The following is a 26,219-nucleotide window of genomic DNA, read 5'->3' as shown; positions in this document are numbered from 1 at the left end:
ACTGCGAGTGAATTCATCCCTTCATTTTTTCAGATCCTTGATGAGCCGTTGGAGACAAACTCGTCCCTGTGATCTTCTGAAAACTTACCAACAATGTGCATACCAACACCTGTAACTATGACTACAGCGTAATTGATACACAGCACCTTCTCCTCTCTGAAATTAGTGCAGAACTTTGTACTAGTAAACCATATTTCAAACCATATTCTTTTCTTTTCAGTATTCAGAAACCAGGAGTTGGAAGACACCTATTGTGGGCTTGGCTGCCCTTAAATTTGGTCAGAATGAGCTAACCCTACTTAGATCCTGGTTATTTTCCCAGTGGGTATCTTCCGGGGGGCGTATTTTCCAGAGAGATATTTTCTGGGGGGTATTTTTCGGGGGTGGGGGTAATGACCAGGCGTGGGGGGGGGGGGGGGGTTAAACGCAGTTCACCAAAGTAACCTAACGTAACCTTAACCCACCCCAACCCCCCTGGGAAAAAAGATAAGACAAGAACTTTATTCCAATAGAGCAAGCCTTTTCATTTGTAATTCGAAAATATATTAAACCGGATGATTTTTTTTTAATAACACTGATATTTAAAAAAATAAAAATAGTAATAAAAGTCCAAATATTTCGGGTTCTATTCTGGAAGCCTTTTTCAACGGAGAAATACGAAAAAGACTAGTTTAAACAAACATATCTTAATAGTCAATGTCTTGACAAAACATATCTCGGGTATGTCTCTATTAGTCTTTAGGTTATTGATGAATTAAAATGGACTGAAAAGTGCACCTAAGATATTTTCAGAGATAGTCTTGGCTCTGTCTTGGCTTTACTCCAATTAGCCCTGGCTCTCAAATTTTCATCACTTCCACCAAGTTGTTTGTAATTCAAAAATTTAAATTCAGATCCTGAAGTCATAAATGATTTTAGGTTTCTTGTGAAGGACTTAAACGAGTGACACTTTTTAGCCGTCTTGGGCAAATTCTTGCTGGAAGCAGGAGAAGCATTGAGGGGTGTGAAATCGGAAATGGCTGACGGACTAAAAGGAACGCGAATATTACCTGATTTATAAAATAGTCAGAGACAGGATATGGGCATGTGCTAAGGGCTGCAGAAACGTCACCGTGTAAATTGAAGAAAAACGAAAGACGAGCGAAGGAAAACAAAGTAACTTCAAACCCAGCAAAGGCTTACCAACATTGGAGAGCGGTATCTTAGAGGAAGAAAAAGTTGATATAGAGTAATATGATGACTGAAGGAGAGGAGCGAATTTTACAAAGGCGCACTAAAAAATTTACGTTGGGAGTTTAGAAGGAGAGAGGCTCACCAAAGAAGCAGTTGTTTTTCCAAATTAGCAAAATAAGGTGTAAATGCTTCTTGAATGTTAAGTTCGACCCTGAACAGCTGAGCCATCAACCATCAAACTCGGAGAAATAGGCTACAGGAAGACGAAGACAAAGGTTTAAGGACATAATTGATAACTTGCCAACTTTGCCGATCATAATCAAAGAATTAGATGTACTCCTATAGATTTTAAATCATCGAACCGAGCAGTACACTCTACGATGATTCTGTTGACTCGTGAGACTTCAATAGTCTTTTTTTTCTTTCTTCAACTTTTGAAAAGACCGGGGTCATTAATGCATTCAACGGAATATTTTTTTTTATATAAATTTATTTATTATTTTTTTTAAAGGTCTGGGGATATAGTACATCCATCGAAAATAGTAGTTTCGACATATTCTTAGAATTCATTAAATTTATCTTCCGAAATTTTCCGAAATATTCATTAAAATTATCTCCACTGTCTTGCAAAAAGATTTCCCTATTGTTCTTCGTGCTTTTGTTGTTTGAATACTTTGTCCTAAATCGAAACAAAAAATTATGAAAAAATACAGTTTAAATTATTAAAATCAAGAAGTCAAGAAAGTACTGTTTTTTTTAGAAAAAATTACTACTACAGATAAAAAAGAGATAATGGACGACAATTTTCAGGATCATTCGGTGACCCACTTAACACAATTATTTACTTACAATGGTTTCACTATGTCTTTACTGCACTCAGAGAATTTTATATACTAAGATATTTTTTTCTATAATAAGAATATGATTTATCCTTCTAGCGAAGCAAATTATAAACTTATTAATATGCTAGAAAAGCTGAAGTCAAGATCCATACAAAAACGGCTTAGAATATAAAAAATAATGTTAATGAATGTTTAATGATAATATATAAACATATATTACATTTTCGGGCAAATATTAGTCATGTTTGATTTCATTAATAAGCAGATTCATCAATTTTTACATTAGACTTGTCTAATCCATTTTTCATTTGAGCTCTCCAGAATCTCATGCATAACTTTCTTCATGAAGATCTAAGTTCAAAAGCTCTCCATAAATTGGAAAACGAAAACTAAAAAATTTATGACTCTTAACTCAACAAAACTAATTCTGTATTTTTGTTTGAGTCTGGGGCTTTTAGCAAAATCCATGTTCTATATCTTTAAAATATGTTATATAAGAAATTGTATATTAAAAGTATATTACAAAAAATATAGTAAAGACCACTCGTAGGCATTAGAGACTAGTTTTTGCTTTTTTTCCAAATGATAATCTATCATCGTGAAATCAGATGATAATAAACGAATTCAACGAAATCTTAATTTATAAGTCGATAACCGAAGTCTTGATTTATAAAAAAAACATAAATGATATAGTTTTCAGCTTTATTTTCCCGCTATTAGAAAACAATCTTCACCAAAACTCTTTCAAGTGACGATTTGAAACGTTTCTCTTTGACCAAAAACCAGTTTAGAATTTAGAACAATGAGACGAGACAAGAGAAAAATTCTCTTTCTCTGTCAAAACTGTCCAATGAGTCCTCTTGGGATCCACCCGTCGCAAGAAATATCATAGTTTTTTTTGGCAATATTATAGGAGATAAGGTACTCCCGTACAATCCAGAACACACTTGACAAGTTTGCTTTATGTAAGATCTGAAATAACCGGTTTCATAGCGACAAATACAAATGACGGGTGACAGAATGCATAGGTTTTTATAATTGGTCTATATATTTACTATTTTTATTTTTAAAAAATATCTATATTATTAAAAAAAATCACCCGTTTTAATATATTTTCGAATTACAAATGAAAAGGCTTGCTCTATTGGAATAAAGTTCTTCTCTTATCTTTTTTCCCAAACTTTCTTTTGAAAAAAAACGTCCTTGTAATTCATTGACGTTAAGAGTCAATCAAGTGCTTCGACGTTAAAAGCCAAGAAATATTAAAAATGGGTTCTTGGAATCAGTTTAGCTCCTGAAAATCTCATATAGATCGTACCTTTGTCATTATTTTCGAAAGCTCCACACTAGATTCAATCTTGAATTTGGGTAAAGAAACTTTTAGCTTGCTGGGTCTCATCAATTGCTCCATTTGCTTCCACGCTAAGGGATTCTCCTTAAGCTTTTCTTCAAGAACGTTTAGTCCGTCAATTTCATCCGGTAAAACAATCAAAATCGTCAACAAACGACCCTGAAAATTTTCAAAAAAATTTATATTCAGGTAAGTTGGTTTTTAGGTGTTTCTGTTCATAAGTAGTTTCTGTTTCAAACATAATATTAAGAAAATGCTTTAAAATTTTATTTTTTCTCCATTTTCACGGTCCATGTACAATTTCTTGAACCTTAGTTGAAATCACTAAAAAAAAAATAATGTCCTCAATTATCTAAAGTCATTAGTCTAGGTCATCAGTCTAAAGCAATTCCTAAATCCTCGACAAAGTCGCTATCGAAACATATATTTGGCAAACTACGTTTGTTTAGTTTCAAATATAACCAGATTACTTTAAGGGAAAAAAAACTTTCAATTTTCTATCAAAATATTGTTAATATACTGTTACTGATTAAAATGCTCTTACGGCAAACATCTTCAAATGTTAACATATGTGAACTTTTAATCACAATTCTTTCTAAGTTTTGTTAACGCTAATCATAACGTTGACTTTTGTCTCAAAATTTCTAGGGGGGTACCTTGGATAAATGTGAAGGATGAGTGGTACAGTGTAAAAAATATTTCGCCCTTTCAATGTCAAGATTATCAATCAAGATTATCAACAGAGAATCATGGCTGGACAAGGCCGTACAGATACGTATTATCTCTAACTTTCCCGAGGGGATGGGGAAGGTACAATCCCTAAATAAGGGATGGGTGACATTGCGTATTTCACCCTTTCAATACCAGAAGACAATAAAATCAAAATTCTTAATTGAAAATCATGGTTGCACAAAGTTGTACAAAAACGTATAATGGCCCATTAAACTTGTTCAAATTTACAATGTGTCATACATAGCTGAATCCAAGTCATAATATGATAAATTTTATAGAAGTAATTTCGTTTTATTTCATGCTGTGTTTGCAGTTACATGCTTCAATACAGAACAGTTATGTAAATATATATATATATATATATATATATATAAACAAGATAAATAAAGAAAAATAAGTCGATCAGTCTCAGTTTTGCCGAAACGTTTTTTCTATAGCTCAATTTGAAGCTAAATAACTTTTACCTGAAGAAGTTTAGCGGCTATGACTAACAATAAAAGAAAGCTAGAATATTTCGAAGTCATAATTCTCATTTACACATTATTTAGTAAATTTTATCTTCGCAAAATTCACTGGATACACTGACTTTCGAAAATAATCTTCTAAATACTTAGACCACACTGCCATTCCAAGTGAAAATAAATCAATAAGACAGCGTAACGTTTTTGATATCTTTATGTGTTATTTTCTTGTGTGTTTTAGCTCATTTTTGTTGTTGATAAACATTTTGTTGTTTCCATAAATGGGGCTGAAATATCCGTATAGTATATATGCTTTTTAACTGTCTAAATCCGTGATTCCCAATGTGGGGCGCAGGCCCTACCGGCGGACCTGGCAATATCTTGGTGGGTCATGGGCAGGGCGTGTAACCTTCGGCTGAATATACTTTAGAAAATTAATTTTGAAAAAAAAAAAAAAAATTTTTCATGTGAATGACGTAACGTTCAAATACATTTAAAGAGCAAAAAAGATATATTGTAGTTTTGCAATGACGCCATATGTTGTATATAAGGTGTTGTATTCCGACAATATTTTCCATTAGTATAAAACATGTCTAGAGGACAACCCGAAAAAAAGATACTAAGTTGGATACCCGAAAAGATACCCGAAAAAAATGGCCTATAAGGTTTCTTATACACGCAAAATTTTGAACAACAAAATTTAAATATCACGAGGTGGGCATCAGGTGAGCATCGTGGTTCCCAAATCGGTTGGGAACTACGGGTCTAAATGAAATGTTTTAGCCGTTATTAATATCTTCCAGTTTACTTTACTCATAAATAATTTCTTTAACGACAAAAAATAAAAATATCTACTACCAAAATAAAAATGACCACAAAAATTAATCAAATTTGCACAAATAGGTTTCGATTTAGAAGTACCATAAATGCAGTTACCAAATACACCACAAAATGTGGGACAGTCCCAGGTTAAGGACTTTGTACTGTTCTCCCGTAGGGTATCAATGTGTCTTCTAAGGTATCAAAGGGTATCACGGTAGGAAGTGAATGGAAAACCTTTATTATCTGATCGAACGAGCACCCTCTAAAGCTTCTGCAGTTGGAAAACTAGTTAAGATCAACTTGGCGGAAGTGATAAAAGACTTGAGAGCCAAGACAGATAGTCTCAGTGAGAGGCAAAGCTGGCATAACCTTTTTCAGAATTTTATAAAAATTACTCATTTCGTTTGTTGATATATAGTCTATAATCCATTCTAGGGCAGAACTAAGGTAGACACGCATGGACCAGGGATAATTCAAATAGTCTATCAGTCTTCTATATACGAAGTTTATAGGAAATAACCACGAGAAAAACATATGGGATGCCCATCACGCTTTACGTAGTCCCATATCTCTGGATTGACTCTATAAAACATTTTCCATCTTTAAAACGCGTTTCCTTTTGCAACTTTAAGTACAAATCTCAACGGAAACAGTTTGTGCCCTACGGCTCTTTTCCCTTGACGACTGGACCATCGTTGTAGAATTTATTGAACTTTGCAACTCTATTGGTTGAAGAACAAGTTTTGTACCTATATGTAATATTCTAGTTCTGCACAAGTTCTGTTTAACAGCTTGCAACTTATTGCACTTATTTTCCATGTTAACAGCTTCTTAAACTATATTTTACAACGTGATCTCTATTTCGTTTGACCATCCTTCCCTTCCGTTGTCAAACGGTGAGATCTGTTACCTTCAATATGATTTGCGGATGAATTGTCTACGGGCTGTCTTAGGTACTCGCATGACTGACCGTATATAAAAAGAACTATACAAGAGTGTGGTTCAATCCCCTACTCTAGGGCTATGTCGAAAGAAAGGTTAAGACAGCTAGGCCAAGTTTTATGGATAAAAGATTATAGATTACTAAATATTGGGTTTTTTGGCCATCCATCAGGGCCAAACGAAAAGTACCCAAATCCCCAAACGAAAAAAAAACCAAACGAGTATTCACAGCAAATATAACATTTAAAAAAAGAAACAAAAAATGGAAATGAGCATGCAAAATTATGCACTTCAAAGCTTGCTAATTTTCTCAAGGTTGCTTAAAATGAAACCCAAGTACTATCGGAGATTTTAGAGGATATTCAAGAGTAATCTTGGCTACGTACAAATTGCTGCAAAACATAGTAAAGCTTAATCTTGCATGTTTTGAGAATTTTAAACCTAAACCATGCAAATTAGCGAATATTCTAACCTTGTATGGCATTTCTAGAGTTCTAACTCCGAGTTCCTTGTTTTCTCCAACACGAAATGTTTCTTCTATATGCATCATCTGAACATCAGTTGTGTCAGTCTTTGACAAATGAAAAGGCTCCTTAATGGTTTCTTTAGGATCGAACGCGTTTTGCCACATTCCCTTGAAGTAGATTGCATTGACAAGAACAAGCCGGGTCATAGCATCCAAAGCACCTACAAAAAATAAGATATATTACTTATTATTTCACTTACAAGAAAACTTCTTGAGGGAAAAAATTTATCCTGATACATTCTAAAAGCATATATTACCCCAATATAGCAGAAAAATTAAATGTGCTTCACCAAAGGCTTCATAATCCACGTTTGACAGTTCTTCTCTAAATTAACGCTAATTTTTAATTAGTTAGTTTATGTGTTCTGCCAAGTTACCCATATTTTACTAGACTGCGGTTTTCTTCTTTTTTCACACCCGAACCAAGTCATTTGATGTAAGATGTAATATTAAAATACAAATGCTGAAGTACAGGAAATTAATTTTTTAGTTCATATTCTGGAATCAAAAATATCTAGAGAAGACTTTGAGTGATTACTTCATTGGAAATGCCAAAAAGAGGAAATGTCAAAAATATTTAAAATTTGATTCCTTAGGTCTTGTTTCCTGCTTTACACACACACCGCTTATCCCCTTATACTTACACTATCACGTGCATATAAACTTTTTTTTCTACTCCCTTCAGTTGAATTATGGAAACTGTTAAGTTTGTGGGCTGAATATAGTAATTGATTATAATCAAACAACAACCTAACAACCCTCTAAACATAAATGATGCTAAATTTTCAACATTTTTATATCTACCGATGTTGAACTCCATGCAAGCAGTGAAGATGGATCCTTTCATCAAGCGAATTGCACCACTGTGTAGGTCGTCGTCGTTCACGCAAACAAAATGGGGAGGATAAATAGAACAGAAAAAAAGTTTTAAAGTTTTAGGAGTGGAATTCATCTTCGGTTATATGGACTAATAATGGCAATTGTATAATAATAATAATAGCAAAGGAACGGTAGACTAAGAAGAATCCATATTGCAGTGTTAACTGGAATAAGATCAATTATAGAAAATATATTGCACCAATCTTATATTATCTGGACCTACGCATAACTACACAAAGATGGCACTTACATACATTACTTCATAGATAAGTGATTTTTCTACCGCATAATTGTAATTAATTAGAATTACTTTTTTGAGGGAAAGTCTGTTTTACAAATAATGAAAAATTAGGCTCTGCTCATTTCTTATTGACGTTCTAAGATAATAAAATAATTAATCACTTCTAATTCACGCCCAAATTTCTCTTAAGTATAATAAACAAACCAAACATGACGTTTAAAGAATCCTTCATATCGAATGTTGCCACTATCAAACCCCTACGATAATAAAAATTTGTTAGAATATTCATAGTTATTACTCACAAAAAAAAACAAGTAACATGTTCTTTTATTTTAAACGGTAAATCTACAGAATAAGCTAAACTACTTTCCTCAACCTTCAACGTGCTACACTACCCTATTACCAAGTCATTATGGATCTCCTAAATTGTAATCAGACCCAACTATTCCCAAAAAGCAAATTTTTCGAAATCAATTACAATTTATTTATTTAATATTGAAGCTTACTATTTTGCATTCCATGATCGGCCATTAGTTCTAATGAAATCTAATGAAATCCGAAAAATAAACTTACATAACTAATTCATACACAATAAAACAACATAATATCATGATCCCGAAGCAAAAAAAAGTAATAAACAATTACTGTCAAATTTAATTCCATCTGTTTAATTTAATCTAAATTTAATTTAATTTAATCAAATTTAATTCTCAATCTGTTTGGAAGGTATACTTATCAAGCAACCACACACGTAATTCAGATTTAAATTGACTAATGGGTAATTCCTTAGTACTTGGTACAAGCTTATTCCACAGCTGAGCCCCTCTATAAATAACTGAAAAAGTAGTGCCACTAGAAACTAGGCGAGGAACCTCAATATCTCCACTTGTTCGAGTTTCGTGACAATGAACATTAGACCTTTCTCGAGATTTCCAGTAAAACAGTCTGGAAGGCAGCCATACCAATACTTATACATAAAAATCAGTATATACAAATCACGCAATCCAGCTGCAGGCATTATATTAATTATACTGTACATTGACCTGACCGAATCTCCTATTCCACAAAACGATCTAATAACATTATTCTGCAGTATACGCATTGGGCGAAGTATTGAGGGGAAAGTACCAAGCCATACAGACGAACAGTACAAAATATACGGATGTATCAGAGAAAAATATTCTAAACGTAAAATATATGAAGGAAAAAAGTGTTTTAATCTAGGGGTAATCCCTAAATATTTTACTTATAGCTTTCACATGGTACTTAAATGATAAATTTTCATCAATCATAATCCCAAGGTACTTAACGGAACTTGACCGCTTAACAATTCCCTTAGGTGAAGCTATTTCAGTAATCTAAGGATAAAAACTTAGAGACCGTGAAAAAGTAACAAAATTTGACTTACTTATGTGTAGGTCGAGCCGGTTTACCTTCAACCATAGACATGTCTTAGTCATTACTGCATTAATTGTAGAGGTAAGTAGTTGTTCAGTTGAAGCAACACACATCAAGCAACAACATTATATACAATAGGTTGATATTGCTGGATCTGAAGATGAAGATTTGGATCTGAAGATGGGCATTAGAACCTTCATTTCTGGTCGAATAAGTCCCCTTCCTAGTTTCTGCCGACATGTATTCCCTACGAAGTGGTCTGCGGGAAAAACACTAAGGAGTAGGAATATGATTTTTTAATAAAGGAAAGATAGCGCATTGTCTCAATTTGCTGCCAAAAACCCACTCCAAAACTGAGCATTGAGTTTGAGTATGCTCTAACACAAGGTTCAAACTATTTAGCGAAAAATAATTGGTTTCTTCATATTCTAAATTCTTTAGTAAGAATTATTCTACCTAAATTTTGAAAATTTCAACTAGCTAAGAGGCATATTAAAATGTTGTGTATGAAAATATTGGCAAAATAGTGTGAAAACCACTAAAATAAAACAACTGAGGAAAAATATTACGTTCGTTAATATTATATATAATGCGTTTCAGGTAATTATTTGGTTAGAAAAAAGAAGAACTGTTTTCCTACTTTTGCAATTGAGATAAACAAGCACTTGAACAAGGTCTTGGCCTTACTCACTTATCCAATAACCTGGGACAAAGCATCATAACCCAACAATCAACCAAATAGAAATATCCCAATCCCAATTCATGCCAATTTATCATTAATAAATGTAAGCCGTCGTAACAATACAGGCAAAAGCACCTCAAATCTTACTAAATGTTCCTAAATGATCACCTCACATCAGGACTTCTCAGAGGAATACACACTTACCTACATGGGCTTCGGCGCCTCTAGAAAAAAAAAATGAGAGAAGGCATCTCATCAAGATTCCCCAAATAAAAAAAAAGTGAGAACATAGTTCTAACTACCTTGTGGAATAAGATCCTTGATTTTACTTTCTGTCTGTTCTTCCACCCACTTGTTAATATCAATACGGGTCTTATCGTCTCCAAAGTTCTTCAATTCCATTGTTGCGCCAAAATACTTTTCCAAAAGTGTCGAATATGATTCCAGAATCTTGTAACCTTCCATTGCATAAACTCGATTGGCAGTATTCAATTTATTTGCTGGATCTTGACCCTTAAAAGTGATTCCACCAAATATTACAACAAAAAGGACACAATTACATTAGGTATAGAATTAATTAGGCCGCTGTATGATCAAACAGGCAAGCATAAAACTAATATTAAGACAATCCGATTTGCAGGGCCTCTGGCTTTTTCCCCCAAGCCCCTCGCTCAAAATCCTCGAGACTTTTATGATTTTTACTATAATTTTTATAGTTCTCACACAATCCAGCAATGTTTTGCGTTTTTTTTCAAGTTGTGCCATCCCTTAGGTTGCTGCCCCTCCTCCTAAAAAAACAAATTCCTACATATGTACCTGTCCCCTGATTCCCTTTTATTATCTGTAAAGTACTTAAAAAAGGATATGATCAAACTGGAAATTAAGATCGTATAGCTTTTCAACTTCAACATTATGCAGAAAAAAGGTTAATATTCAAATTCTAAATTGTAGGATAGACCCACGTTCTGAAACTGAGGATCAATGACAAGTTAGCTTTGGCTAAGAATTTCCACCATATATTTTTCTTAAATAATTGAAGGTTATTCAATAAATATATCATACATCTTGTTAGGCTTAAAATCAACTAAATTTTTACCAACTTTTTTTTTTAAATAACAAGCTTACCCGTCGCGTGTTGCTACAATATCAAAAGAAAGGAAATTTAAGGAAAATCCACCCTGAAGAATTCCCCTACGGAAAACTCTTCCTACGAAAAATTCTCCCCTTCGTAACAATAACGACCGCATTATCAGTACTTGGCCCCCCCCCTTTCAAAAATTCTCCCCCTGAGGGAAAACTCATCCTCGGAAAATTTCCCCTAATCATTAATGACGATCGTATTTTTGAATCTAAAATTACTCGGAAAATTAGGTTAGGAGCATTAACTTCCACTTCAGCACCTCAATGACATCTATTCTAACTGTTTGTGTACAGGGATCTACAATTTCAGTCAGCACGAAAATTATCCAAAAAATGAAGGGGGCCAAAGGGGAGAGGGAAAACTACACTTAAAACCTTCACAAGAGTAAACTCCACAATGTTTTATAGCTTCTTGGGATGGAATGAACAGTGTAGTAATGCATACCGGACACACATACAGGCAAATCTTCGATTTTATTTATATAGATATTTTGCTTCAAAATATATTCATTAGGCAATATTCTGTATTTTCAGAATTTCTATAATGAAAGCAATGATGACAATTTTAGCCTGTAACATCGTTGACATATTAAATCCAGTAAGTACAGGAAAAGCCTAGCATAGTTTTTTTTAAGTATTAATCAATACTATATAATACATAGGTGGTAGGTATTTTCAGATTGGGCTGATGTTTGTCACAAAGGGTTAAACTCGACTTTTTAAGTAGAAATATCCGGTTGAAACAAGCTGAAGAGGCGTTTCGGGATGGCCCTTCAGAAAACAACCCACTATTCAATTAAATACAACAGAAAGTAGTGAGATTAATAGTTGGTCGATATTACTAAAATGCTTAGTAAAACATACTAAGTCAGACATAAGTTTACCTATCGTGCATAACTAGATTAGGAAAGAAATTTATACATTAAAACCATTTTGCTTTGAGGAAAGAGTAAACTTGCACAGGAAAAACTGTTTTGGCTTTTAATGGCAAAGCATCTGAAGCAGGCTTTGCTCATAAATATACACAAATTCAGATTAAGTCACCTTATTTTACTATGCAACAAGATTAGAATATGGCGGAACTTTTTAGTAGAATACATTTTGTCTTAGAGGACAGTTTTATCTCAAAAACAAAAGAAGATACCCGAACAAATTTCAAAAGTATATACACATGTGACAGGTATGATAATTATATTCTATGGAACAAGTTACGGAAAGTCGAGACTGACTGGGAAAAGTCTCTCAGCAGTGAGACAATTTATTGGCACAGAAAAACCTTACTGATGACGTTTTTCTCGATTCTATAGCACCGAATTTCTTTTTCCTATGGTAGAGGTCCTATGCCCTTATTCAACGGCTGATCATTGCATTTGTTTAACAGTACCATCCCGATTTCAAGAATTTGCCTGTAATAAAGTAAATGATATATCATTTTTTCATTACTACCTCTAAAGGCTAAGAGATTTTTGCCAATATGCCCAAGCTTACCATTATATAAGGGCATCTGTGGCATAATGATTTAAATATATTTTTTCACACCTTTCATACTTTGTTTCACAGATCGAGAACGCTGAACGATAGGTTATACATGTTCAAAACGTAAATTTAAAATGCAAATCAGGGGTCAAAAGTCTCTAGTAAACGCACCCTTAGGGGAGCCCAACAAACAAACGAAGAAGACATAGAGATTCTCCATTTATCAACCACCCGTTCCCCTTCCATAGTGATAGTTGTCATATAGTTTTCTCTTTCAGCCCCTTCTTTTCTTCTTTTTCAATGCGGTGGCATGATTCATTGTAGAAATATTTAAAAAATTCCCCCTAAAAATACCCGGAGTGGCAACTATATTACATGTTTTAGAAACCTTACCAAGTGATTGTTATGGGGCATGCAAGGGAGAAACTGTGGTACTTATTAAGAATCCAGAAAACGCGTGAGAAGGGATGCTTTGTTATCTCTAATGAAACATAACGACACTGGATGATAAAATAATAGTTTAAAAACAAATTAGGGCTGTCTATTTTCATATCAAGGGGGGGGGGATAAAACATAAGATATATAATGTGTGTAACCTAACCTAACCTAGGTAACTTTTTTTGCCCCTTCAACCCCAAAAAACTAAAGTTTAAACATTTTCACGGAGTGAGCAATACGTCACAAGGCAGCGGAAACCTACTTTTTCATTAGGATTTCATTAGATTCTAGATGCGGTTCTTCGCGAATTTTCTGGATTCTTAATAAGTACCGAAACAGTTTTTAAAAGGAAGGGTTTAGAATCAGTGGTATTAATAAAAATGCAATAAACAACAAAATTGCACATAAAAAAATTTAAAAATAATGCTCTACCTCCGTCTTTCCGATCAAAGCAGAGAATCCAGTCAATATATCCTCATCACTCTTCTCGGACAGGTTCAAAGCGTCAAGTATCTGCCTTTTAGTGTCACCCTTAGCACCAGCAAGCACCATCGCTACCACAGCACTGATGCTGTATGGTGAAATAAAAATATTTGAACTCGGGCCGACTTCTTCTCGGACAGCCTATAAAAAGAAACGGTAATTCAAAAGAAAAAATGTCTAATAAACTGAAAGTAAGAGTTGTAGGTATAGGTATGTCTGTACATGGGCGCCCATAAGAGGGGGGGGGGCAGTGGGGCTGAATGACGGTGTCATATATTTGAGTTAATTTAAAAAACTTTTTCCACCGAATAAGTTTTCAGAGAAAAGTAAAGAGTTTTATTAAGTCAAAAAAGGGCAGAAAAAAAGTCAAATAATCTTCCAAGCACAAAACTACCACAAATCAGTATCAACAACTAAATGAAACTCAAAACGAACAGAAATTATAATAAATAGCCTAATCAAACTCAAAACGAGCAAAAATTAACATTAATAGGGCTGCTAACCCCCATGCCTTCTCAAGACCAGAATATAACTTAGGCTTTACTGAAGAAAACAAAAAAAAAAGAAAAAACAAAAGAATGACCGTGGATTGTCAGTTTAATACACCTGTACTGATATTTATTGATTAAAATAAAAAAAAGGGTAAACAAAAGTGAGTAAAAAAAAAAGTTTTTTACTTATTTAAGTAAAAAAGTGAAAACATTTAAACATATTTTGTTTTCAGTAAAGCGCAAATTATGTTCTAGTCTTGAGAAGGCACGGGGGTTATCGACGCCACTAGTGATTATGTTTCCTTGTTCTGAGTTAGGAATAACCATTGATTCTTATTTCTGTTTGTTTTGAGTTTCGATAATTTTTTGATAAAGGATTTGTGATAGTTTTACATTTGGATGATTACTTGACTTCATTTAAGCCCATTTTTGGCTTAATATAGCTCTTTAGTTTTCTTTGAAAAACTTGTTTAGTGGAAAAAGTTTTTTTTAGATAAATTTCTGTTTATTTTTTATTGACAAAGTCATTTTCATAAAAAAAAAAATATTTTATATCTTTTCGTTTTTTTTTTAATGCGAATCCGTAGTTTGGCATAATTGTGGGGGTTTGACATGCCCAATATTCCTGGAGACATAGTTTCTGGACCGTTCCACTATACTGAACAAAATAGTTGTCTCAAAATTTTGACTAGACGTGTTTGGGAAATAAATCGTCTTCAGAGACGGGCTGATTTCCCTCCAATCTCTTTTCAGCGCGACAGCGCTGCCTAAGTTACGAGCAATGTGGGACCAATATATTGTTTTGTTTTTTAGACCAGGGCACTTCTTATAGAAAGGAATGTCGAAGGAACTTCGAAAAGAGCTCATGGAGGGCAACCAATTATAGTTCTTTTTAAGTTATAGTGTTAGTTATGGTGCTTTTTTAAGAGTCAAAGTGATCGGAAGGCAAATACCCCCCCCACACACACACGTTGCATTTTTGACTTAAAGAGGGCTAGTGCCCTCTTTGATAGTCAAAAGTATGCAACTTTCCCCCCTCCCACGCCCATCCTTTCCCCAAACACTTCCAGTCCAAATTTCGAGATAGTTACTTTGTTTGACGTAGTTTAAAAGTTCAGAAATTGTTTTTGAGGATGAGAAACCCCTCACAGTCCTCACGGCAAGGGCTGTAAGGTAGGCCCCGAGGGCATTTAAGGTTTTTATGGAAACGGTGGTCGTATAAACTTCGCAGAGGGCTCATTGGATTGGAATCGGAAATTGAAGAGCCATTTTTAAGAGTCAAATTTATCCGAGGGCAGGTATACCCCCCCCCCCATGTCATATTTCCCCCAATGCATCCGATAGAAATTTTAATATAGCCATTTGTTAAAAAATAGTCTAAAGATCTCATAACATGAGCTTTGGGGTTGACACAACCCCCTAGAGTATGGGGGTAAGGGTTTTAAGTTATGCCCCCGGGGGATGCAAGGTTTTTAGGAAGAGGTGGTCTTGAGAACTTTAGAGGAGGCTCATTTGATTTGAAATGCGTAGTTATAGTTCCATTTTAAGAGTCAAGCTTGATGAAGAGAAAATAGCCCCCCCCCCTGATATACTATTTTCCCCAAATACATTCGATCGAAATTGTGAGAGAGCCATTTTGTAGCCAATAGTCCAAAGAGAACATAACAACGTCTTCAGTAAACAAATATAAGAAATATTTAGGCGGACGTTGAACTAAATTAATACAAACTATGAGCATGTGGACTTTCAAAAAGGTGACAAAGCAATATCTCAAGAACAACTTATATTATTAAGTTAGATCTTTAAGAGTAAGTTGTGGGGGATTTCGAACTAGCCAGAAGGCACTATGTGTATACTTTTAGCACTACAACTACAGTTACTGTAACTAATGACGCTGAGGCTAAGAGTGTTAAGGTGAAACTTCTAGAAAGTGTTTCGGGGCGTTTCAGTCAACCAAAAAACTGTATGAATGTAGGTTTTTAAAAGGGTGTACAAGCGATATGGTAAAGAACACCGCTCTATAGAAGCTAGAAATATCATTGAGACATTTAAAGAAGCTAACTTAATTCAAAATTGTAAGTTATGGGGTCGTGTATAAGAGTAAAAACAGATTGGAGGGCAATCAGCCCGTCTCTGAAGACGATTTATTTCCCAAACACATCTAGTCAAAATTTTGAGACAATTATTTTGTTCAGCATAGTAGAACGGCCCAGAAACTATGTCTCCAGGAATATTGGGCATGTCAAACCCCCACAATTATGCCAAACTACGGATTCGCATAGAAAAAAAAACGAAAAGATATAAAATATTCTTTTTTCATGAAAATGACTTTGTCAATAAAAAACAAACAGAAATTCATCTAAAAAACTTTTTCCACAAAACAAGTTTTTCAAAGAAAACTAGAGCTATATTAAGTAGAGTTGTCAGGAAGTATAGTTGTGAGATTGGTATCAAAATTCAATTTTTAGAGTTTCGGTTACCATTGAGCCGGGTCGCTCCTTACTTACAGTTCGTTACCACGAACTGTTTGATTTAGTTTTATGTAATTTACCTTAGACTTTTTTCGGCCCACCTCCTTAATATAAATGAAACAGGGTAGAAAAAACATTGAAAAGGGGAAAACTTGTAAAATTATTAAAATCCTTTAAAAACTATCCAAGCCGAAAAGAAATAATAGGAAAGGCAAATTTGAAAAAAATTAATGAGCTCATCAAAAACTTTCGAGGCTGCCAGGAGTCGAACCTGGAATCTTCTGATCCGTAGTCAGACGCGTTATCCATTGCGCCACAGCCCCTTGTTTTAACGAATTTATTTTTTTAGTAATTCAAAAAGATATTTCGGCATAGGTCGCTGGCTATATGAAATATTCACAGCATCAATTGTAATATTGCTGGTAAATTTTTCCTTGTTCATTTTATAGACTTACGAATAAAGTAAACATACCACACGATGCCTTTTGGTAAATTTTTAGCAAATCTTATTATTGACTTAGGAATAAAGTGAATATACCACTAGTTGACTTTTTTTATGCTCTTTTCAAAGATAATAATGATTTTTGTTATACAGAAATTTAATCCCCACCCCTATTTATAACAATTCAGAATATATATTGACACATTAGGGGGTGGGGGTAAATTTTATTTCTGATATAAATGAGAGGTAAGATTAAACTTTCCCCACCCCCTAATGTGCAAATATATACCCTGAATTGGTATATGTAGGGATGGGGGCTAAAATTCATTTCCGACAAAAATTATTTATATTTGGAAAGAGCATAAAAAAGGCATCGAGTGGTATGTTTACTTTATTCGTAAGTCAAACAATATGATTTGGTAAAAATTTATCTGCCTTTTTTTATGCTCTTTCCAAATATAATAATCATTTTCCTCGGAAATGAATTTGACCCCCACCCCTATATATACCAATTCAGGGTAGGCCTATATATTTGCACATTAGGGGGGGGGAGGGGTAAATTTTATTTCCGATGTAAATCAGAAGTAAGTTTAAACTCCCCCTCCCCTAATGTGCAAATATATACCCTGAATTGGTATATATAGGGGTGGGGACAAAATTCATTTCCGACAAAAATTATTATTATATTTGGAAAGAGCATAAAAAAGGCATCGAGTGGTATGTTTACTTTATTCATAAGTCAATAATATGAACAACGAAAAATTTACCATATTGCTTAGTTAAACCAATGATCAATCAAGGAGGCACACTTGCGCCTCTATAAAGAGGCGACCCACCACAATGTTAAGCGATTTCAGGTCCTAGAGGTCGCAGAGAGACGGCGGTGATCGCATTTTGTAGCCCAAGCTCAAACTAAGAAACGTGCAAAATTTCATCCTCCTCCGAGTTTATCTTCATGGGGTAAACTGGGCGGGAAGTTTCGACCCTCCCACCACAGCCCCCCCTTAAAAGTTGTCCGATTGGGCTGAAATGTAGAGGTTAAGCTTTCCTAGGGCCCGGGAGCTTATCCTCGAAATTTCAGCTCAATCCGATCACTCCTTCCCTGTTTTCCAAAAACCAAATACAGCCACTTAAACTTCATTTCTCTTCTTCTTTTTTTTTTTGTTATCCACGCCTACAGGCCACAGTTGGCAACTGATCCGGGTGAATGAGGACTCATTCGAAGCAGAATTCAACCTGTTAGGGCCTTTTGATATTTTCAGACCGAAAAAATTATCCCCCGAATTTACATTGACGAAAAACCTCGTTTTCCTATAAGAGCCCGCGAAAACGCGGGCTCGTTTTCCTATAAGAGCCCGCAAGCTGTCAAATCAGCTAACAGTTAGTCAAGCAATAATAAGTAATAAACTGTACAAAAACGTGCAGAAATTATTTGAAAAAACTACGTTTTCTAAAGAGTTAAAGAGGCTGAGTTACAAGGTCGAACCTTAAAACGTACAGGGATTAGGAGGCACAGTTGGGGGGCTGCCGCCCCCAAACCCCCGCTTTCGCAGCCTTTAAATAAACAAAATAAAAAGTGTTTTAAACTGAAAGTAAGGAGCGACATTAAATCTTAAAACGAACAGAAATTATTCCGTATATGAAAGGGGCTGTGCCCTCCTCAACGCCTCGCTCTCTACGCTAAAGTTTGACTTTCTCACAACTCTTTTTTTAAACAATAAAAACTTTAGCGTAAAGAGCGAGGCGTTGAGGAGGGCACAGCCCCTTTCATATACGGAATAATTCCTGTTCGTTTTAAGATTTAATGTCGCTCCTTACTTTCAGTTTAAAAAACTTTTTTTTTATTTAAAGGCTGCGAAAGCGGGGGTTTGGGGGCGGCAGCCCCCAACTGTGCCTCCTAATCCCTGTACGTTTTAAGGTTCGACCTTGTAACTCAGCCTCTTTAACTCTTTAGAAAACGTAGTTTTTTTTTCAAATAATTAATCAATAAGACAATGAATTAAGCACTAAAGTGAGAGTAACTTTTCTAAAATGTAAAATTAAGAGATACGACCGGTAAAATTCTGTCGGAACACAGGAATCAGAAATTAAAAAACAGAAAATTTTCCCATACGACTTCTCATTCAACGCTCTATCCAAATAAAGTGGCTACCGCCGAGATTCCGTACCAGCCCCGGCCCCCTAATACCTGGGTACAAACCTACGCTATGCTGCAAAAAGTTTGCTGATTTTGTTGGGGTTTCTATTTTGAAATTGGGGTAAATTTGGAGTTCTTTCCACGACTTAGCTTGGTAGAAGGTTTCCACATCACTAAATGTGTCTTTATGCTCGTTCCTAATATGCTAATCGCCACCTTCCCAAATTTTATTTTGAGCCCTTAAATGGACCGTTAAAGTGAAACCTTGTTCCTTACAAGAAAATAATTCATAAAAAGCCTGAAGAGTGCTTTTAAAAAAGATCAAAAATACTCCTTATTTTGTTCGTAACAGTATATTACCTCACCTAACCCCCCCCCCCCCCTTCTGATGGATGAACTACACAGTCCACTCCATATACTCAAGCTACATTTTACAAAATCAATACTCTTTAATATTAATTTGAAAAAACAACAGTTTTTCTGATGGAGGCAAAGAGCGAATATTAAATTTAAAAACGAACAAAAAATATGGTACTTTCGTATTATATGGCACACTCGAGAAATGAAGTTTGGTTAATCATAAAGAAATATACCAAAATATGATGGAAATACAATACTTTAGTAGCAAAATTATGAAAACTACAACAAAGAATTATGGTTGGGGGGGGGGCTCCCGGAGCGTATTATATTAAATACCTAACCTGACCCAATCGAAATACCATCTCTATACATTAAATTTTTAATAAAAAATATACCTACAACGTAGATTTCAACTGAGCCTAAGCTATTTCTTTGGATACTGCCGGCCAAAATCCGCTTATTGTCTCATTTTTAGATCCACATTCTCGAGTACTCGAGTAATTACCATATAATACGGAAGTTCCAAAAATACTGCTTCTTAAGTTTATGCAACATATATGCAGCTATGTTGCCACGGTCACCGATTTCCTGTGAAACTTCACAAGTTTTTTTGATGGTCACAGGTTCACAGGTTTTTGCCGCCGAATGGTAGAAAGTCACAGGTTTTGTGCTAAAGATTCCTAATATGACCTAATTTTCTGCTACAAGTTGAATTTTATAGAGCTCACATTTACGGATTATTTTTAGTGATTTTGAGACATCTATTAATCATAAATCTAAAGCTTCATTGCATTAATCATAAATGACAGCCATTTTGAAACAAACATTTTGAATTGAATTGAAACATGCTGATTAGTCACCAAAAGTGATGTCAACTTAACATTGTGAATTGAATTGAAACGCGCTGTATATGTATATATTTATATTTTATGTTTATATTCCAGTTAAATGGCAAAGTAAGAAACAATGGGAAGGGGCTAAGTTTGTAAAGCAAGAAACAGTGAGAGGTAAAAAAAACTGTTGCTTATAGGACACTGGCGCTGAGTCTTCTTCGAGTTAGTCCCTTCTGACAGTCTGAAAAGTATTTTTGTCTGTATGTGACAATTCCCACTAATCTTTAAGTGGATTAAGTGACACAGCAGTTTGAACGTTGGTAAATATAGTAGTGAATAGGAGGTAAAATGATTATTAGAAAACCATAAGAAATACTTCAGCAGAATCTTCAATGTCCTAGAAAATACTCAACTGTATAATAATCCATATTAATTAATTTTTACTTGTAGATTCAATTCAGATTCTATCCCTCTGCCATTCTGCTGCCATTAGGGCATGATTGCGGTCAGGCCATGTATGCTGATAAATTTACTTGACCATAAAAAAGGTAGATGCTAGAACAATCCATGTGAAAAGATATGGAAGGATATGGGGATTCCACCGACATGAAGATCATTCCCATTCCATTACTTATAAAACCACATGAATTAGACGCACTCATTTTCGTTGTTTGATTGCCATCCTTTCTCAGGTTTACAATTACTATTATTCAGACTTTCTATACTTTATCTATAAAGTATGGATAAAGACAACAGACAACTATTGTTGAAATCTTCGGCACTTACTACGATCTGGTCGTACTTCCCATATTTTAGCCATAGAACGAGCCATATATTAATGGTTTGCTACACCATCTATTGATTGGATATTTTGAGTTCTGGACGCTTTCCAGAACCATCCAAAATGGTCAGTGCAATATCTTCCCGTCAAATTATCTTTGATCTATGCTACTAATCCGTAATTAGGCCGTGTTTAGACATACGGATTATTCGTCAATAATTGACTATTCGGCGATAAAAACGGCCGTTTTTACAAAGAACGGCCGACTTTCTTCTAAGGAAAGTTCCTAGTCGCTCGTCGATTTTGAAGAAATCGGCTGACTGGAGAGTAAAAATTTTAAATGTCAGATTATGTAATCAAAATTACTGACTTGGTCACCCTTGTTCAAGGGTACAAGCTTCTCTATAACCCAGCAGATATTCATTATGAAAATAAAAAAAGGAGGGTAAAATTTTGAAACATTTTGCTGTGAATTTCTTACTGCCACTTCTGAATATTTCATGTTCTCTGCCAAAAATCGGCCGATTTCTTATGGTCACGTTCGAAAGCGATGTCGATAGAAAACGGTCGATTTTTCATGCAAAATTGGTCCGTCTAAACACGGCATTACTTCCATTGACTACCTGTTTTTTCTCAATATATCTGTGACTTGCAAGCTATGGTCTCAGCACTTTGAAAGCAGAATAAATTGGCAATGGAATACGTTATCCTTCGCGTGACACATAAATGTTCTTTTGGCCTTCCCTTAAACAGATACTGAAAGAATAATATTAGAGTTTGTGCGTAGCACATCTGGGGACCCCCAATCTTACTACGTTGATATTCTTGTTCAGACGTGGCTAGACCTTTGGGTACTTGTGCACCCCACAGCCTGTTTTTTCCCTGTTCCTTTGAAGGTTCGACCTTGGGACTTAGCCTCTCTAACTATTAAAGAAAACTATTTAACTATTATAGTTGTTTACTGATATTGAAAAAAATCCATCACATTTGCTAACCGTCACTTCATCGACAAAAACCGTCATTTTATCGACAAAACCGTCATTTTATCGACAAAAAAGCGTCATTTCATCGACATAATCCGTCATTTTTGATCGACAAAATCAGTCACAACGTCGACAGTCATAACATCGAAACGTCAACTCATCGACAGTCACAATCACTACCCGTCACAACGTCGACAGCCATAACATCGACACGTCATTTCATCTAAGAAAAACTGTCCATGAAATGACGTGTCGATGTTATGACTGTCGACGTTGAGACAGGTAGCGACTGTGATTTTCGATAAACTGATGTGTCGATGTTACGGCTGTCGAAGAGTTGACGTGTCGACGAAATGACGGATTTTCCTTGTCGACGAAATGACGTTTAGTGCTTGTGACTGTCATAGGAATTGGTAATTCCCATTGGATTCAGGGAAAAAATCCTAGCAGTAAGTTTGTTTGATAGGCTATGTCGTTCTTGCTTTTTAAAAAGGAGGTTTTCAGGTCATATCGAATTAAAATTAGAATTAAAATTCAAACAAAAATTCAACTAAAATTACGAAGTTGAAATTAGAATTAAAAAAATTCGAATAAAAATTAAGCAAATTGAAATTTGAATTAAAAAATTTCAGAGAATTTGGAAAAAAACGGAGCTAAATATGGTAATTTTAATTTTGATTCAATGTGACCGGAAATCACCCGTAAAAAATTGAAATTAAATATAATCCCCAGTTAGGTTTCAAAAACCCAGAAAAAGGTTTCGCCGCCAAAAGCTTTCACATGAACACGAATATCCAAACCTTTCTAAGGCCTAATTTTCCCACATGGTCTTTAAGGAAAATCCTATGCGTCTGACCTTAAGGTGTAATTACACAATGCAGAAAACCGCGCGGAGGTGATCACACGTTTTCCCATGCGGATTGAACAATATTATTTTCAACTTTTTAAACCATGCAGGTCATCGTAGGTCAACATAGACATTTCGTAACTACAGCCTTTCGGACATTGTTGCACACAAAGATCCTTAATAGCTACCGACGATCAACGACTCCCATCTTTTTCGCATAACTAATGCAATTATCGAAGTGAAAATGACTCTCCATGATTGTTCTTTACTTTTCAACTAAGATAGATAGCGGTATCGATATATAATTTCGCTCTGTTGACATTCTCGATGATATCATTCTGCCATCTATTGAATTTGAACAAGCATTAGATTAATTTATAGGTAGGGCTAATGTCAATTCTGCAAAGGACAGGCCACTAAGTAGCATGCCTTTCGTTTTTTCATGACGTGTTTTCGGGACAGAGGCAGATCTTCCCAGGTTTAAATATCTTTGCTAGTAACATTCTAGCGTTGCTACTTTGGAGTACCCAAAGTAAACTGTAGTAAGAAGGCCTGAGCACGCTCTAAAAGTGATCAAAGATTTTTTGACAAATTTCCCAGGTTTTTTTACACTTTTTTCCCAATTTTGAAAATTCGTAGTGGCAACACTGATATGCAGTCTTCATGCAGTCTTCAAAGTGAAAGAACCTGTTTTTGGACTTATTGAATGTCAAAACTCCCTTCGGAATTCATTATTTCACTGCCATGAACTTTAATTAATTCAGCAATTATAGAAGTTTTACAATACAAACTTCAACAGATAAGTGGAAGTGATAAGCTCGCTGTGAGCAATAAAAACTTAATTATTTTCTGTCGAAAGAAGTAAACAAAAAAGTGTGATTTATGGATATTCGGACAGTTATCCCACCTGAGAAACAGTAGGCGCGCGAAACAAACAGGCTTAACAAATATATACCCCCCTTGCGAGTAAGTTTCAGGTTTTTGCTTATTTATTAGGCTACGAGATAACGGAAGTTATTTTAGCATCGATTAAGGAAGTATTCGAAAAGTTACAAGTGATGCATTTGAAGCTAAATAGCCTGCAAGAGGCTCAAAACTCAGCAAGCGGGGCAATACAACATTTGTCAAATGAATTAAGAGTTGAAATAACGGTAATAAAATCAGAAATATCTACAGTAAAAACTAGAGTCCAAAACACAGAGAAACTAAGTACACTCCAGTACTCTCGTATACGAATTCTCGAGAAGGAAGCTCGAAGCAAGAATTTAGTAACGTATGGGTTGCAGGAAAGCAAAGCCGATATTTCTTTCAAAGAAGAACATTATCTTGCAAGAACGGTTCCCCAAAGTAATATCTGGCCTCACGATTTACAGGATGTTTTCAGATTGCCATCAAAATCGGGACCACGTCCTATACTTATTCTGTTTTCAAATGCGTATCAAAGAGACATTGTTTTGCGCAACGGGAGAGTTTTTAGACACGAACGAGTGTTTGTGACGAGAGATTAGAAACAAATTGAAACCGATACATCAAGAGGCACACACCAAGAACCTGAAACCTAAGTGAAAGAGAATGAAGTTAATAGTTAATGAAACCACTTACGAGTATGATAGAGTAACTGGAACTATGCGATCATATAATCAACGTACTCAGGTAGAAACCGCAAACAATCCAGCGGAAAGGACGAGCTCCAAAACTCCCAGGGAAAGAACAAGCAGTTCCCAGTCTCAATCAGAAGACACAAGAATAAGATCCTTGTCAATAGAGGCTGTTGTGTCAGAACTTGGATCAGATTTTGGGAGCGAGGGCGAAGATAACGACTATCAGAACTCGAATAAACAAGATCTAAGCCTCAACAGTAGTGTAGAACAAGAGACAAGTAAGGCAGCAAGAATGAAGAATGATAGAAAAAAAACAGTGAAAAATAGGAACTCGCCGGCCATGGGAAACAATTTCAACGTTTTTTGTTTGGTCATTGAAATATTCAAGGTGTCACAAGTAAAAAGTTGGAAAGGATTAAACAAACAAATGATTTTGACCGTGTTGGGTATTGTAGAGACGTGGAAAAGTGTAGAGGAAAGTGTGAATATTGAGGGATATGAACAGTTTTAAGCACACAGAAAAAAAAGGTAGAAATAGTAGAACGTACGGGGGTCTATCGTGAAAGATAAAACGATTGCTTCAGTTAAAAGGCCACCTAGTAAACCTGAGAATGTTGAGGGGATTATGCTTCGTTTAAAGTGCTCAGTAATGTATATTATGTTAGGTTCCGTATATTTACCGCCTCAGTCTAGCTCATATTCCAACAAAGATACTTGGAAACTTCTGTCTGAGGAAATGGCTGCACTACGTTTGAAGTACCCGCGCATGGGATTTATATTGGTGGGGGATTATAACGCGTACACGGCGGATTTTTTTGGAACAACGTGAAACTTGTGATGGTTTTAATTTTGTAGATCCTTCAATTCAAGAAGAATAAAGTTTGGAGAATTTAAGGGGAAGTCATACAAAGGACAAGGGAAGGAGAAAGAACACTTGGGGAAGTGAGCTTTTACATTTTTGTGGGGAGTATGGTTTGATTTTGGTTAATGGGAGGGTTGGAAAGGATAAGGGGATAGGAGACCTTACATGTTTGTCGGGTAAGAACCCAAGTTTAATTGATTATATTTTAGGTGATGGTTGTCTCTTGTCGTTCTGTGCGGATTTTGAGGTTCTGGAAATAGTTGGCTCCGACCATTTGCCATTGCTGTTAGAGGTCAGAGTGGAAGATCATCAACGGAAAAATAAGGTTATAGAAAAGGTTTCGTAAAAAAGTGTACAAGATTTAAGAAAGAATGTAATAATAGAGAGAGTAGTAGATATTTATCATGGATTCATTTAAGATTAATGTAGGAAACGAAAATGTAGACAAAGAGATGGAGAAGGTTATTGAGTTAGTTGAAGTGGGCAAAGTAAGTGAAGCAGTATGCAATTCAGAAGAATCGCTAAGGCGGATATGCGAACTACGGAAAGAGAAGAAATCGACGAAAACATTTTTTGATTATGAGTGTGAGAGTCTTCGACTCATTGTACAAGAGAGCCTGAGGAAGGTACGCTCATCCCAACTACAAGGAATAGAGAATAATTTAAGAATTTACAGAAAGAATAGAAAGCGGTATAAGAAGGTGATAAGAGAGAGAAAAACAATGCGATGCACCGAAGAAAGAAAAAGAACTTATTAAACGATTCAGGGAAAAAGATACACATCAATTCTGAAAAGATGTATATAAGTCACTAAAAAGAGAGGCA

The 26,219-nt window shown here is 35.2% G+C and overlaps 1 protein-coding gene and 1 non-coding gene across 7 annotated transcripts in view; both read right to left on the bottom strand.

Moving 5' to 3' along the window:
* LOC148954043 (leukocyte elastase inhibitor A-like) overlaps positions 1-26,219 on the bottom strand; it is a 104,848-nt gene that overhangs the window by 39,802 nt on the left and 38,827 nt on the right. For all 6 annotated transcript variants that reach the window (XM_089085766.1, XM_089085761.1, XM_089085765.1 and 3 more), the window contains exons 3-6: positions 13,536-13,727; positions 10,352-10,562; positions 6,796-7,010; positions 3,334-3,525 (exon numbers count right to left, since the gene is read on the bottom strand). In XM_089085766.1, the coding sequence (XP_088941892.1) occupies positions 3,334-3,525; positions 6,796-7,010; positions 10,352-10,562; positions 13,536-13,727 (810 nt within the window). The remainder of the gene's footprint in view (positions 1-3,333; positions 3,526-6,795; positions 7,011-10,351; positions 10,563-13,535; positions 13,728-26,219) is intronic.
* On the bottom strand, positions 16,799-16,871 carry TRNAR-ACG (transfer RNA arginine (anticodon ACG)). Its single transcript has one exon. It is a non-coding gene; the product is annotated as a tRNA-Arg (tRNA).

The sequence above is a fragment of the Artemia sp. Qi Xiang Cuo genome, chromosome 3, assembly GCF_049724085.1.
Source record: "Artemia sp. Qi Xiang Cuo chromosome 3, ASM4972408v1, whole genome shotgun sequence".
In the NCBI taxonomy this organism is placed as follows: Eukaryota; Metazoa; Arthropoda; class Branchiopoda; order Anostraca; family Artemiidae; genus Artemia; species Artemia sp. Qi Xiang Cuo.
Note: the sequence above shows the minus strand (reverse complement) of the source record. Positions and strands in the feature narration are given on the sequence as shown.